General features: G+C 52.9%; 1 protein-coding gene across 13 annotated transcripts in view; it reads right to left on the bottom strand.

Annotated features, from left to right (window-relative positions):
- The window catches only part of MAD1L1 (mitotic arrest deficient 1 like 1), a 408,622-nt gene that overhangs the window by 152,866 nt on the left and 239,030 nt on the right, over positions 1-16,726 (bottom strand). For 11 of the 13 annotated variants that reach the window (XM_063631057.1, XM_055262343.2, XM_063631054.1 and 8 more), the window contains one exon: positions 10,066-10,154. In XM_063631057.1, coding sequence (XP_063487127.1) covers positions 10,066-10,154 — 89 coding nt within the window. The other 2 variants (XM_063631061.1, XM_055262350.2) reach the window with 2 other exon arrangements.

The raw sequence follows: 16,726 nt of genomic DNA, 5'->3' as shown, positions 1-16,726 counted from the left end.
ACGTCGTGGGGGAATGGTGGTAGAGTTGCAGATTATTGCTGGCATTCTTTAGAACTGCAGGCATGTGGTGATAAGAAGTGCATCCACTTTTATTTGCTTTAATTATTGTTTTAAAACTCTGAAGATAACACAGCCTCTATGACCTGCTCCCTGGATAAGGGCACCACTGCCCGCCCTTGGTACTCACTGACCATGAACTCAGGTTTAAATGAATCCCTCCCATTGTGTGCGAGTTGCGCCTCAATACAGCAGATATCCTTCAACTCCTTCTCAGGCCCACAGTTAGAATTTAGTGGTGTGGAGATGCATGCAGTGCCATGCAGCGCCCACAGCCAGCCCTTCAGTGTGCGAGTTCCACCTCAATACAGTGACTATCCTTAAACCCTGTCTCAGGCCCGCAGTTAGAACTTGATTGCGTGGAGATGCATGCAGTGCCATGCGGGGCCCACAGTGAGCCCTGCACAAACGTCAGCTGCCTCTCACTGCAATCATGGCCACCGCTGCTGCTGCGGGCTGTTGCCGTCACCACTAAAAACCACAAGGGATGGGATTTCTCGGTGCAGCCAGGCTCCCACAGGCTACAGTCGGTCTTTTTAGACACACAGAATTCTCTCGCACAGAAGTCAAAACATGGCCCACAGTTCACCTTCGTTCTCACTAGATGAAAACGCGAAACCACTCAAGCTCCAAAAGGGGTTAATCAACTATATGTTAAGACTTATAAAAACCTATAAAAACATGGGGAAGTGTTCACGTTATAATATATAGTGGAGAAACAGGATGCAAATGATGCGTGTTTCACTTAAAAATATATATATATAAATGGAAAAATCATCAAAGACTTCAGTTAAAGATGGTGGCTTGAATGTGTGCATTTAAGTGTAATCTCTCTCAAAATCCCAGTAAAACAAGGGTAAAGATTTTGCTTACTTTTTTTGAGGCATTTACCGGAAGACAAAGAAAATAAAAGAAAGCACAGCATCAAATAGCCTTTAGAATGGAAGCTGGAAAGCTTCCAGACAGATGAGTGGCAAACGACCCCAGAAAAGCTGACTCCTGCGCCAGCAATGGAACAGCCAAGAAGCTTTGACACCACAAGCTCCCCAGGTTCGGGGATACCCACCCCAGCAACAACTTCCAGAAGCAGGGAGGAGGGAGCGCTGGAACTGCAGGGCTGGCTGGAGACCTTTAAAACAGAATGAAGACTTCATCACAGATTCACAGCAATGTGTGGGAAACGTACAAGGAGGTCCGTGTCCTCTTTACCCAATCTCCCTCAATGGTAACAACTTAAACAGCAATATCAAAAATGGGAAAACATGGGTACAATCCAGAGACTGCTCACCTGCCACCAGCTCACAGACACTTCCCTCCACGTCTACTCCCATGCGATCTGTCATATGTGTGGATGTGTGCGCCCACAACCGCCGTCCAGACACAGACCTGTCTTGACACCTGAAGGCCCGCCCCGCTGTCGTTTTGTACACACATGCACCCCCGCGCCTAAACCCTGGCAATCTCTTCAATTTTCTGTGTCAAACTGATCTTAATTATTAACTGTCTGGTAGATTTCTCTAGGGAAACCATTTGGGCCTAGGGATATCCTTCTCATCTTTATGACTTCAATTTTTTTTTTAATAGTTTACAAGACTATTCGGATAACCTATTTCATCTTGGTCGAGTCTGGTGGCTTGTGGGTTCTGAGGAGTGAATCTGCTGCTTCAAGTTGTTTGTGGGGTAACACCCTCTGCTTAATGGCTACAGGGCCTGTAGTGATGGCCCCTATTTCATTGCTGATATTGATGATTTTGGTTATCTTTTTATTTTTGTCAAATTTGCTAGAGATTTGTCAATTTTATTGAATTTTTTTTCCAAAAAAGCCCCAGCTTACTGTTTTAATAATTTTCTCTATTTTCTTTTTCAATTCCATTGCTTTTTGCTCATTATTTCCTTCATCCATGCTTGTTCTGGGCTATTCCGCTCTTTCTCCAGGTTATTGAGATAGGAACATAAATCAGAGACCATTCCTCTTTCCCAACGTGAACACTGAGCGTGACGTACTTCCTTCTCAGCACCGGTCTAGCTGGACCCCACTTACTTAGATGTGTGTATTTCCATTATTGCTCAGTGTACTTATTTGTACCGGGAGACCTCCTCCCCCACACGGGCAATGCAGACATGTGTTGCTAATTTCCTAATGTTTAGAGACCTCCCTGTTGTTCTTCTGTTACTGACATCTAGTTTGGGTTCATTCCACTCAGAGCACACAGTCTGAGTGAATTTGATTCTTTCGAGTTTACTGGGGTCTCTTTGATGACCCGTGATGTGATCTGTTGTGACTGTCCTACGGGAATGCAGAGGCAAGAGTCCTCTGCTCTCGGACAGGGCGTTCCCCAGACACTGATTAGGTCCTGCGGGTTGATGGGGACACTCAGTTCCATCAGTCGCAGAGAGTGAGGTGTGAGTTCTCAACTGTAAATGTAGATCTGCCCGATTCTCTGTTCATCCCAAACACTTCTGCGTCCTGGGTTTTGAAACTATTGTTTGGTTTGTGTACATCTAGGCGTGCCAGAGCTGGGGGCAGAGTGGGAGTTCTGCCACCACACAGACCTGGTGGATACCATCCTGGCACACGCAGAGTGCGGAGGTGCACCTGCTCACAAGGGGGGCGGACATGCGGGTGTGAACTGGGCCCCTAGAGTGGGGATGCGTACCCCACTCACCCCACGGACGGGTGGGTGTGAGCTCAGCCCCTAGAGTGGCGATGCATACCTGCTCATGAGGGCCACGGACAGGCGGATGTGAGCTGGGCCCCTACAGCGGGTAATGTGTACCTGCTCATGAGGGCCACAGACAGGCGGGTACGAGCTCAGCCCCTAGAGCGGGAATGTGTACCCCGCACACGAGGACCATGAACAGGCGGGTGCGAGCTGGGCCCCCGCCTGTCTTGCCAACACCACGGACAGGAGACATGAAGGGCAGCCCACAGCCTCCCTGCTGCAGGGTGTGGGGAAGGCCCTGCTGAGCCTCTGACATGGGCTCCCGGGGGTTCAAGACCCCCCTCCGCATCCTGCTCTGCCTCGGTGCTGGGTGAGGTGGAGGCTCCGTTCCCTGCTGGGCACTGGGACACTAGTGGACCAGAGAGCCAGAGCTGGGCCTGCCTCTGCCGAATGGCACCAAGGTCCCTGCCATCAGCCCTGCTGACCCTGCCCAGCACAGACACAGGAGCAGTGCCGGCTGCTGAAGGCTGGGGCAGGAGACATGCTCCCTGAGGGGCCACGCTGATGACACTGGGCGGGGACAGGGCACTCTGCTGGCTTCTGCTTCTGGGAGTGAAGGGCAGGAGCCTGCATGTCACTCTGCACATCCTGTGTAACATCTCCGGGCTGAGACAGGCCGTTAGGTAAGGCACGGACAGGGTGCCCCACCGCAAGAGGAGTCCTACATTGGCGACATGCTTCCCTGCTCAGCCCCCAGGAGCTGGCAGCACAGGCCCCCCCAGCCAGTCACCCAGGCTGAGAGGAAAGATCAGAGGCCCCTCCCAAGGGCTCCCCAGTGGAAGACCCAGCCTGATTCCGCGGAGAAGCACAGGGCAAACCCACCCTGGCACGGGCAGCTGGGACCACCAAACGCTTAAGGAAATCATCCAGAAAGAAAAGAGTAAGGTCCAACACTGGCAGAAAAACAGCAACTTAGAGCAACAGAGAACAGGGTTCACTAGGAGAAGAAAACTCCAAAAAGCCCTATTATAAACATCAAAGACACAGTGACCCCCACTGCACTCATGAACACTGACAGGATGTTTCATACATAAAAGAATCCTCAGAGAACAGAAACACACTCTCAGGAAACAAAGAGTATGGCAACAAATAAAATAAGAACAGGTTAACAAAGCTGAGAAAATACAGAAGGTAGGACAAAAAGAAGGAAAACAGGATCAAAAAGATTTAAAAGAGAGAAAACTATTCAAAAATCCAACATCCAAGTAACAGTTTCAGAAAGAAGACACAGAAAACAGGAGAGGAAATGATCAGTGAACAGAGCCAAGAAAGCTCTCGAGAGCGGAAGGGCATGAGATGCCAGAAGGAAAGGCCCAGAGTGCCCAGCACAGCACACAGAGCAGGCCCCGGCCAGAGTGTGTGGGTAACCTGAGGATGCTGGGGACCAGGGGAGGCGGGCAGGCTTTTGGAGAGGAAGCAGCAGGTCCAGGGCACAGGACCCAGGCAGGCAGGGCCCTGAGGACCCAAGCTGCAGGCCGGACCTGGGGAGCGCACCTGCCTTCACCAGCTGTGGTCACCGGCCCCACCTGCAGAGCCCAGGCACAGGGGCCGCTGTCGCTACCGGCAGCCAGGCAGTGGGCTGGGGTCAGCTCTGGTGGTCACGGGCCTGCTGACAGTGCTGCCCAGCCAGGTGGAGGCGGCTCACCAGCCTTCACCCTATTGACCTGGCTGCCTCAGCCTGCTCCTGAAGCTGCTCGGGGGGGGAGGGAGAATGAGGCCACAAAGGCTCCCCAAGTCCCGCCCTGGGCTCCTGATCCCCAGATGGGCTGGGCAGTCCATCACCGGGCCCCATCGGGGCCACACCCTCCCACCTGGGTCCATAGCATCTGAGGGTGACCTCTTTCCGGCCGCAGCTGTCCTTCCAATGGGACCAATCACTTGTACTCCAGACCCGGCCCAGCCAGCAGGTTCTCCACGGTGGGCAGCAGGAGCAGCTGCAGAACAGGACAGAAACAGGGAAAACCGGTTCCACTTTCCCAGGCTGTATGCTCCCTGGCGGCCTGGGCTGGGCACAGTGAGCTCAAAGATCAACCCACTGCCCTGGAAGCTTGGCAGGCAGGGACTGTCTTTCCAGTTACCTCTATGTGGCTTCATGAGGAGACTTAGAGCAGCTGTGTTTAATGGAGATTTGTTGGATAAAAAATGATAATTTCTACAAAAGAACATTAAAAGTCTAGCACCTGGCCCTCTGGAAAGGATGTGGGCCTGGGCACTGCGTCCCTGGGGTGTGAGTGGAGATCACAGAGTGTCCTGAGGAGTGGGGACCTCGGGTTAGTGGGGTCTTGGGTCACCTCTCATCCCGAGGCAGGCCGGCGTCTCCAGGGTCCCCAGCACCTCCAGGGACACAGAAGGCATCACACGGCTGAGAAGCAAGGGCCCGAGTGTGACTAGCAGGCACTGGCACAGACAGGCGAGCCTCTGGAATTAGCGAGCGTCTAACCAGTTGCTAAATCCACAGGCAACATTTAGGATTTGCTAGAGCTGCTATTTGACAGCAGAGAGGAGTAGCTCAGATTTGTTCCAGCTGAAAGGGCTCCTCAGCTGCTGCCTCTTAAAAATCCCCACCAACGCCCTCTCTAGCTTCTGTGTTGAAAAACGATGCTGTGATACATGTCATTCACATACAACAAATAGATGGATGTGAAAATGTGAGTGTGCATGTGGGCATAGGCAGGTGCACATACATGTGGCTGTGTATGCGTGTGTGCACGTGGGCAAGAGCAGGCACACATGTGTGGCTGTGCATGTGTGTGTGAGGACCATCCCTGGTCCTCCTGTGTCCGAGATTGGTGGGTTCTTGGTCTCACTGACTTCAAGAATGAAACCATGGACCCTCACGGTGAGTGTTACAGTTCTTAAAGATGGTGTGTCTGGAGTTTGTTCCTTCCGATGTTCGGACATGTTCAGAGTTTCTTCCTTCTGGTGGGTTCGTGGTCTCGCTGGCTTCAGGAGTGAAGCTGCGGACCTTCGTGGTGAGTGTTACAGCTCTTAAGGTGGCGCGTCTGGAGTTGTTCATTCTTCCCGGTGGGTTCGTGGTCTCGCCAGCCTCAGGAGTGAAGCTGCAGACCTTCGTGGTGAGTGTTACATCTCATAAAAGCAGTGTGGACCCAAAGAGTGAGCAGCAGCAACATTTATCCAAAGAGTGAAAGAACAAAGCTTCCACAGCGCGGAAAGGGACCTGAGCCGATTGCCGCTGCAGGCTCCGGCACCCTGCTTTTATTCCCTTATCTGGCTCCACCCACTCCTGCTGATTGGCCCATTTTACAGACAGCTGATTGGTCTGTTTTGACAGGGCACTGATTGGTGCATTTACAAACCTTTAGCTAGACACAGAGTGCTGACTGGTGCATCTACAAACATTTAGCTAGACACAGAGTGCTGATTGGTGCATTTACAAACCTTGAGCTAGACACAGGGTGCTGACTGGTGTATTTACAATCCTTTAGCTAGACATAAAAGTTCTCCAAGTCCCCACCAGATTAGCTAGACACAGAGCACTGATTGGTGCATTTACAAACCTTTAGCTAGACACAGATTGCTGATTGGTGCATTTACAATCCTCTAGCTAGACATAAAAGTTCTCCAAGTCCCCACCGGACTCAGGAGCCCAGCTGGCTTCAGCTAGTGGATCCCACGCCAGGCTGTGGGCAGAGCTGCCTGCCAGTCCTGTGCCACACGCCTGCACTCCTCAGCCCTTGGGTGGTTGATGGGACCATGAGTGCAGAACAGTGGGCGGCGCCCATTGGGGAGGCTCGGCCGCATGGGAGCCCACGGCAGGGGGCGGGTGTGGGCTCAGGCATGGCGGGCTGCAGGTCCCAAGCCTTGCCCCGTGGGCAGGCAGCTGAGGCCCGGTGAGAATTCGAGTGCAGTGCAGATCGGCTGGCAGTGCTGGGGAACCCAGCACACCCTCCGCAGCTGCTGGCCCGGGTGCTAAGCCCCTCACTGCCCAGGGCTGGCAGCGCCGGCCAGCTGCTCGGAGCGCGGGGCCCACCAGGCCCATGCCCACCCAGAACTCGCGCTGGCCCATGAGCGCCACGCGCGCAGCCCCGGTTCCTGCCTGCGCCTCTCCCTCCACACCTCCCCGCAAGCAGAGGGAGCCAGCTCCAGCCTCGGCCAGCCCAGAGAAGGGCTCCCACAGTGCAGCGGCAGGCTGAAGGGCTCCAAACAAAATGGTGGGGACGAGAAGCTTTGACCTTGATGTAAAAGATATCAATGATAAAGGCCTTTTCTTAAATTGTAAAAATGAATAAACCCCAAGCATGCCAGCCCACACAAATCTGACACACGCCTGGCCATGCTCCCATCAACTGCAGAACGAGAGGTTCTAGGTGCCAAAAGGCCCAGCAGAAAGCAGAGTGCCGTCTCAGAAAGCGGGGAGCCGTGCAGCGTGATGCGGGCTCCTGCGTGGGCAGCCACGGGCCGGGACACGCTGACCTTCCTGAAACCTCCACGGATGCTGGAAGCCACAGCCGCAACTCCCCAGATTTAAGCACCTACTCCACCACCTCCCACGTGGCTCCTGGGGACTAGAGGACAACGGTGGAGACCACCCTGCCTCGCATGGCATTCAGGACCTTGCAGAGTCAGGCACCAGCCACACCAGCCCGGCCCTTCCCGACTCGCTGCTATGCATGGCCTCTCCCCCTGCACCCGCGTGCCTCCAGAGGCCCTTCTCCATGATGACAAGGCGTGGCCTCTGCTGCTGGTCCCAGCTCCCCCTCTCACAGCAGACATACATTGAAGCCTGTCTGGTACGTCATCCAGCCTTGGCGAGCTCCTGACCTGCCTGGGCTGCCCTTCTGGGCCATTCCTTCTGTCTCGCTACACACGACCCCCTCTCTGAGGCCCCCAGGCCCGCTGTTCTGTGTGGCAAGGGTCTTTCTCCCCAGGCGGGGCTGCTCCTGCAAGTCAGGGTGTGTGTGGGAGGCATGTTTTGTTCATCTCTGCAAAGGAAAAGCCAACTCCAGCTTCGGAGGGGCTCCCAGCACCAATGCTTGGCGAGCAGGTGGCGGGGACGGCCTCTCTGCCACTCTCCTCCCCCTCCCCAGGCCTGGCAGCCAGTGCTTTCTCCAGCCACATTCTTCCACTTTAAAGCCTCTAGTGCCTCCCATCGCTGCTAGGAAAGAGACTGCACACTCACCATGGCACCCACCCGGTCTCCAGCTTCCCCCGCCCCACACCCACGCTCATCCACAGCCCCTGACCCCCAACAACCTGAAGACCGCACGCAGACGCACTTCCTGGGGAGACACCCGCTGTCACAGGACTACATGCACCTCACAGGCTGTAACGACAGAGCCCCTAGGTGAAGAATGGCCCCCAGGTCCCCAAGACACGGAGACGCGGATGAAGACGGAGAGCGTGTCGGGGCCCACTCACCACTCCATCAGCCTCCATGCTCAGCCCTAAGGACGCCACGGCACACACTCGGTATCTCAACAGCTGAACAGATGTAAATCAAACCACTCAGACTCCGGCGGGTGTCAGAGAGGGCGATGTGTAAGGCACAGCCCATGCACGAGGAATGCTTCAGAGACGCTGGAGGAACCTCGAAACTAGAAGGCATCACAGCTCTCACGTGCAGAGCACTTCCTAGGCCAGGGCCAGACTAAAGGCAGCCCTTTTCCTGCTTTACTCTGGGCAACCCTGAGAAAGAGGGGCCATCCATGGGTGAAAACCGGAACCCCAGGGAGTGGGTGTGACAAAGCAGAGGCTGCTGCCGCGGGGGGTCCAGGAGCCCACACACCAAAGCTGAGTGGCCAAAGGAAGGCTGCTCTCTCCCCACTCCCATCTCACTGCAGGGCCATCAGATGTCCCCTGGAGCTGTCTCGGTCCCCTGTTCTCAGTTCCTCTGACAACCAGGAGAAACCCTGGATGCCCAGGGCCTGGCCTGCTGCAGACACTCAGAGCAGAGGAGTGGCCAATGCAGGAAAGCCATGGGCCTCCTGCCACCCCACCCTGTGCCCACAGCCACCACCTCCCACAGTGGATTCTGGCAGGACACTTGGGTTGCCCCACGGCCACTTTCAACCCACACTGGACGGGGCAGCGCCAACACAGGCACCGAAGCAGGGCCCGGAGCTCCACCTGCGTCTCTCTGGAAACCTCTTGCCTGAGGACCCTGATGGGTCCCACAAGGCGGGGGAGGGGAAGAGAGCTCTAGAAGAGCAGCCCGGCCCGCAGACCCTGCTCTAGGGGTGCCGTGTGCAAGCAGGAGCTGGGGTGAGGCTGCCCTAGGACAGTGCGGTGGCAGAGAGCTGGCAGCATGTCTGAAGTGCAGCCCGAGGGCTGCTGGACATGCCTGGCTGCCGCACTGCCCGGGCTCTGCTCTGAGCCACACTCCGGTGCAGCCGTCTCGGCACAGCACTGCCATGCAGCCCCTGCAGCTGCAGACCCAGCTCCAGCGCCGCCCTGTGATGGAGGACCTGCTCCCTTCTGAGCGTCGGGGACACAGAGGCCCCCACTGTCAGCGCTGGCTGGAGAAGTGCTGCTGAAGAAAGGCCCACACCAGCAGAGACAAGTGTCCCTGCAGAGAGGAACCTAGGTGGATGGGATGTGACTTACAAAGAAAAGCCCTTGGGCCGGGCGCGGTGGCTCACGCTTGCAATCCCAGCACTTTGGGAGGCCGAGGCGGGTGGATCACGAGGTCAGGAGATCGAGACCACAGTGAAACCCCGTCTCTACTAAAAATACAAAAAAAATTAGCCGGGCGTGGTGGCGGGCGCCTGTAGTCCCAGCTACTCGGAGAGGCTGAGGCAGGAGAATGGCGTGAACCCGGGAGGCGGAGCTTGCAGTGAGCCGAGATCGGGCCACTGCACTCCAGCCTGGGTGATAGAGCAAGACTCCGAAAAAAAAAGAAAAGCCCTTCCTGGAAGGCAGTAGAGGAGCAAGACTTCACTCCAGCCACCCACGGGGGAGCACACAGAGAAGGGCACGGGCTGGAGAGAGGGACAGGAGGCTGCTGGAGGACGTATCTCCTGCACTTCCCTCCTCTGGAGAGGGCATACCTGAGCATGCGCACCTCCCCACTGGGGGACACGCCTGAGCGTGCGCACTTCCTTCCTGGGGGACACCCCTGAGCGTGCCCACTTCCTTCCTGGGGGACACGCCTGAGCGTGCCCACTTCCTTCCTGGGGGACACGCCTGAGCGTGCCCACCTCCCCTGACCCCGCAGGACACACCTGAGCACGTCTGCCTCTTCCTCCGTGGGACACACCTGAGCGTGTCTGCCTCCTCCCCCGCAGGACACACCTGGGCGTGTCCACCTCCTCTCTGGGGGACATACCTGAGCGTGTCCACCTCCTCCCTGGAGAACAGGAAGCTCTGTTCGGCAGAGCTGGACTGAGACTTTAGCATCTTCAGCTCCATCTCCAGCTAGGAGAAAGCAAAGGACAGAGGGTCAGCAGACAAGAGCGCACCCAGGTGTGTGGGGAACCCCCACCCAGGCCCCTGAGACTGCCCCTGGCAGCACCCCCGACCTGGGCTGGGAGCTGCGGGAGAGACCGCTTTCCCGGAAACCTGAAGCTGCCAGGCCACACAGCACTCTAACTTTGCAAACTCAAGTTCTCTCACTTTGTTGTCACTTCCGTCTCCTGAAGAGCAGCAGTTGCAGAGGCTCACGGTGAGGTGTGTGGGGCAGATGTGAGAGTCTCTGGGGAGCGGACACACAGCTGGTGAGAGAGCACGCTCCAACGCTGCTGTCGGTTTGGTTTAACGGCCACAGCCGTCGTTTATTCTGCTACTTCCAATTCCTCTACAGAACAGCATAAGATGCTGCACCGCCCGGGAGGGAGCCTGGATTCTTTTTTTTTTTTTTTTTTAAGAGACGCAGTCTCACTCTGTCGTCCAGGCTGGAGTGCAATGGCACAATCTCAGCTCACTGCAACTTCCACCTCGCAGGTTCCAAGCGATTCTTCTGCCTCAGCCTCCTGAGTAGCTGGGACTACAAGCACATGCTGCCACGCCTGGTTAATTTTTTGTATTTTAGTAGAAATGGGGTTTCACCATGTTCCCCAGGCTGGTCTCGAACTCCTGACCTCAGGTGATTCACCCACCTCGACCTCCCAAAGTGCTGGGATTATAGGCATGAGCCGCTGCGCCCGGCCAGGAGCGTGGATTCTAGCTCACCCCTACACACCTGGGGTGGGAGGCGTCGGGGACAGCAGATGGTGGGGAGGCCAGGAGCCAGAACGGACTGCAGGCTCAAGGAAGAGTAGGACGCAGATGGGGGCCTGGTCAGGCAGGCTGGCGCAGGCTGAGGGGCTACGTAGGCACCAGCTCCAGGCTCTGGGGGTGCTAAGGGAGGCCCACCCAGAGACGCCCCTCACCACTCCTGGGGTGTCTCACGGACAGGATCCGATGGGCTCAGGGAGGTAAATCCTGCCCCCGGCCCAAGTCAGAACCTTGTGCCCGCCAGTCCTGACCCACTCCAAAGCCCGGCTCACCCCATCACAAAGGAAAGAGGAAGGGCAGCGTGGCCTCAGGGAGGGAAGGATAGGTGCCAGCAGGTACCAGGGCAGCTGGAGGCCCCCAGCAGTGAAGCTGCAAAGCCTGCCAGACACGATGACTCGAGGGGGGACAACACCCCCTGGGCTGGGGGCCAGCAGGAGCCTGGGAAAAAGGGCACTGGGGCAGGGGGTGCACAGCGTGCAAGGGGGTGGGATATGCTAATTACCCTGATCTAATCACCATACATTACATGTACTGAAATATCACTATGTACCCCATAAATATGTACAAGCATCATGTGTCCATTAACAAGAAAGATCCACAGTTCAGACAACAAACACGGAAGCCCATGCCCTGAGCAGCCTCTCCCCAACTTCCAACCCCAGCACCACAGGCCCCCGACTCTCAGCCAACCAACGTTGTGAGGTTTGAGCATATGTTCCTTCCGGAGGCTGCTGGTGCACATGACAGCATGTTTATGTTCTTCCTCCCACCACACTTTATTTAACAAAAATGGTAAGATGTCCTACACATCATTTGGTACCTTGCTTTTTTTCACTATATATATATATACACACATAAAAATTTATACCTAAATATATATATATATTCTGAGACAGAGTCTCACTGTGTCACCCAGGCTTGAGTGCAGTGGTGTCATCTCAGCTCACTGCAGCTCCCGGGTTCAAGCAATTCTCCTGCCTCAGCCTCCCAAGTTGCTGAGATTACAGGTGCACGCCACCAAGCCTGGCTAATTTTTGTATTTTTAGTAGAGACGGGGTTTCACCATGTTGGCCAGGCTGGTCTTGAACTCCTGACCTCAAGTGATCCACCTGCCTCGGCCTCCCAGAGTGCTGGGATTACAGGTGTGAGCCGCCGTGCCTGGCCTTTTCTTCTTTCTAACTTATCTTTGTAGACATGATTTTAAATTTTTGTTTCCCGGCCCCTTCACTAAATTCCAATCTACGGCAGCAGTTCTCAGTTGATTCTCTGGGTACACAATCTTATCAACAGCAAAGAGGGATAATTTTCCAATTTTCCTCCTCCTTCCCAATATTGATACCTTGGGTTTCTTTCCCTTGTCTACTTTGGATGACTAGTATCTCCAGAATAATACGAAATCACAGTTGTGATTCTGGACATCCTTAGGTGGCCTGTGGCTTCACTGGAGCTGAAGCCAATACTTTCTTATTTACAGCACGTCACCTTTGGCTTCAAATAGGTATTTTCTATCACGGTGAGAAATTACCTATATATTCCTATTTTATTAAGAGTTTTTAATCAAGGCTGAATGTTGGATTTTGTCAAACGCCTTTTCAGCAAATATGAAGAGGGTATCCTATAAACTGATATCCTGAAATCAAGCTGACAGGCTGGTCCTGGAATAAACCCTACTGCATATGATGTATTTCAACCTCCTGCTGAATTTTGCTCGTGACGTGTTAACACTGACACTGATACATGTATGTGCGCGCATGCACACACACATGCACACACACATGCATGCACACGTACACACACATGCATGCACAAGTACACACACATGCATGCACACGTACACACACGCACACAGATGTGCACACGCACACACACATACACACACACACAGGCTTGTAAGGCCTTTGCAGTTGTTGGTGTCAATGCAACACTTCCAGAATGCCTTCCCCTCCTTTTCCCACCGTCTGAACTGGTTTACACAGTGTTCAAAGTATCTTCACTTTGAAGATCTGGTAGAATTTTCCCATGAAACTGGCTTGGCCTGATGCATCTTCTGTTTCTTTCCTTTTGTGGTGGGGGAGAGCAGCCATGGCAATTTTGGGACAACGTTTTTCTACAATGATTGGTCTGTTTAAAATTTCTCTCTTCCGGAGTTGGGATTGACAGATAACATTTCCCTAAAATGTCATTCATTTCCTACAGATTTTTAAATTTATTAAAATGGAATTGAGATATAATTCATAATTCCTTTTATAGAATTCAGATAAAACTTGTAATTCTTCTCAATTTTTTAATCTTTGCTTTCCCATCGAGGTATACATAATTTACACGCAGTAAACTGCTCAATCTTATGTGCACAGCTTGATGGCTTTTTATACATGTCCACACCTATGTATCCACCGTCCAGATCGGGACACAGAATTCTCAGCACGCCTGAAAGCTCTCGCAGGCTCCTGCTCAGCCAATAGCTCCAGGTAATTAGTCCTGTTTCTTATTTGGATGGTGATACTTTCTATCAATTTTTTATTAGAACTGTGAATAATTCATATGTTTTATTGGTTTTATTTCAAATAACAGGTATTTGGACTTATTTATTATTTCTACCATTTTTCACTTTCCTATTAACTTCTGCTTTGATCTTTACAAATTCCTACCTTTTTGTTTCACTAAGGTTTATTTTCCTTTTGTTCTCCGACTTCTTGGGTTGAAGGTCCAATCCATATATTTTTACATGCTTTCTTGTTCAATAATATAAATATTTAAACTTGTGAATTTAGATGGTTCCCACAGGCTCTGATGAGAAGTGTTTTCATGACAATTATTTTCTACATCTTATGCACTTTTGAATCGTACTTCTTTGAACCAAGAATTGTTTAAGACACAGTGTTTTGTTCTGTTTTGGGTTTTGTTTTTTAATTTCCAAGTGTTAAGAGCTTTTGTTTTCCTGATTTTGTTCTTGATTTTACATCACATTGCAATCACAGAAGTTGTATTAGTTCTACTTATTTTAATTTATAAAGGCTTTCTCTATTACCGAATACACAATTAATCTTTGTGAATGTTTTCTATGTGCTCCCTTTAACATGAGTATATTCTCTAATTTGGGGGATATGGGTTTTACGCCCATATACATTTTTCTGCTATTTCCATTATTCTTTGCCCACTTGATATATCGCAGATTAGGACATAAATTCTGCTACTGGCGTCTTTGACAATTTCCCCTTGAATCTCTCATTTCTGCTTTTCCCTACAGTGGTGACGTATTATTTGGCTAACCCATCCGCACCTCGCTGTGAAAAGCGCCCACCTTTGTTTCTGAGCGGCTTCCGGCTTGAACTCACACTGCATCGAGATCATAGCTCCTGCTTTCCAGGTTCGCATCATCAGGATGCCTTTGCTTCCCATATTTTCCAACATGTTTGGTTTTGCTTTGCAATCCAATCAGGAAGTCCTTTCCTTTTAACAGGAGAGTTTAATCCATCTATAACTTGATTTGTGTCTATTTCTGTTGTATTATTGTTGTTATGCTTTACGATTTTGTAGCTTTTACATCTATATCATTCTGTGGCCTTTTTAATCTAGTTTACTTTTTTGCGTGTAATTCTCTCGAGGCTTAGAAAAGTGTGTGTGTTTTACCCTGGTTGCTTTTATAACTCAGCTTTGTTTCACACCTATAATTTCCTACTAGACAGTACCTACTGTATCTCCTATGTTGAGTGCCTAACTAGTCAGATATATCACCCTCACTGTTTATACAGTCTGTGACGGTTCATTCAAAGTGTCCACTGGACAGGACCTGGGGTACTCAGATCAAAACACTTTCTGGGTGTCTCTGGGAGGGTTCGTGCATGAGATCAGCATTTGAATCGGGGACTCAGCAGACTGCCCTGGGCAGCATGGGCAGGCCTCTCCAACCCCTTGAGGCCCGAATGGAATGAAAACTGGAGGAGGCGAGCGTTCCTCCCCTGCCTGGTGGCCTGAGCGGGGCAGCTCCTGTTTTCCGCCCGGGACTGGGGCTTTCACCACAGCCTCCGCTGGTTCTCAGGCCTGCAGAGCTGGACTGGGCACAGCACGGGCTCTTCCAGGTCTGCTGTGCGCAGATGCAGACCACGGGATCCTGGCTCCATGGCCAGGAGCCAGGCCCTTACACAGTCACTCTCGGGATAGACCAGTCTACTGCACCTGGTGCTCTAGGGAGCCTAACACGCAGCTCGATCTACTCTCCCCACCTGATACTACCTTTAGATGGTGTGTTTGTGTCTTCGGCTCTCAACGGCGAGGACGTCATCCTCATGTTCTCTCCTCCCTCTGCCATCCTGACACTTCTTTTTGAATATACGACATGTAGCACTTACATTTCCCAGCTTCCACATTCACTTCATCTTCCAGTTCAGGAGATGGAACTCTTGCTGTGGGTTCTTTAGGTAGTTTTTCCCATGATTCACCTCCCTGTGCATCCGGTCACCCTTCCTTCCTGTGCTGCCCCCTCTCCTGCCCTGAGACCCTCTGGGTCCTGTCTCACGCATCCCCCGGCCTCACTGTCTCTTCCTGGAGCGTGTGCGTTCCACCCAAGCCTCACAGACTCTACCGCCTCATTAACTTTTATTTCTTGGCAAAATGTCTGGATAGAATTTTCACCTGCTCAATGTCCTCCATTCTTCTGTGAAACTTTCTCTGCCACTTGTTTTTCTTCTTTTTCTCTTTTGCTCTTACGCAAATGCACGGAGTGACCTTTACTGCTCACTGCTGAAGATGAGTTTTATTGAATCCGGCTCTGTGCACAGGTTCACAGTGGGGAAGGACAGGCCTGCTTCCTTTTATCTGTAATCCAGTGACAGTTTTGCTGCGAGTCCAATCAGCCCCCAGTAGCTCCCTCCGGCAGGAGAGAAAGGACGCTGTGAGTTCTCCTGAGAGCAAATGTTCTCTCTGCCACAGATGCGGCTTCAAGCACATGTGATGCACTTGTGTGACCCCTCAGCTCAGCACCAACCTCTGCTGCAGCTTGGAACCAAACGCCAGTCCAGGGACCCCTGTTCCAGCTGCTGCCGACCCCCCCACCGCAGAGCCAGGGTCAGGGGCTGCCTCTTGCAAGGGCTCCTGCCAGCAAGGGAGTTCTACTCAGCGGCTCCCTTGCGGAGCTGTCTCCACCGGCACTGCTCCAGGCTTCCCTGGGGATGTGTCTGCTCACTGCACTCTCCCGCACCATGGGCTGCCTGTCTCTGCCTGGGGCTTGGTTTGCAGCTGCATTTCTGTTTTGTCGAAATTTAAGTGCCATTTTGGTTTTCATGCTTCTTGTTATGTGTGGATGATTTCCAGGAAACAAGGGGGAAACGCTGATGTATGCCACAATGTTCAGAGCAAAAATCAAGCCCTTTTATTTTAATGTGTAACCTTAGACTCATAACTAAGCTCCCAACTGTATTCTCACAGTAGCCAATGTCTGCCCCCTCGAGCCTGTGCCCAACACCCCCAGCCATGCTGCAGGTCCTCCACCCACCCTGCACCTCCCCGCCAGGCCAGCTCTCACGCCTACATCCCCCTCCAGGCCCATGGCACAGGACAGTAGCCACAGAGGGGCAGACCCACGATCCATGTCCATGGGTCACCTTACACCTACACCCCCGCTCCCATCCGCCATTTAGATCCAACTGAAATGCCGCCTTCCCCACAATCTGTCCTGGCAGCTCCCTCGCCCCTCCCCTGCCAGCTCCCTCGCCCCTCCCCTGCCAGCTGGAAGTGCCCACGCCCACTCCTCTGTGACCGCACCCTCTACCCCACCA

This window comes from Symphalangus syndactylus, chromosome 22, assembly GCF_028878055.3.
Source record: "Symphalangus syndactylus isolate Jambi chromosome 22, NHGRI_mSymSyn1-v2.1_pri, whole genome shotgun sequence".
In the NCBI taxonomy this organism is placed as follows: Eukaryota; Metazoa; Chordata; class Mammalia; order Primates; family Hylobatidae; genus Symphalangus; species Symphalangus syndactylus.
Note: the sequence above shows the minus strand (reverse complement) of the source record. Positions and strands in the feature narration are given on the sequence as shown.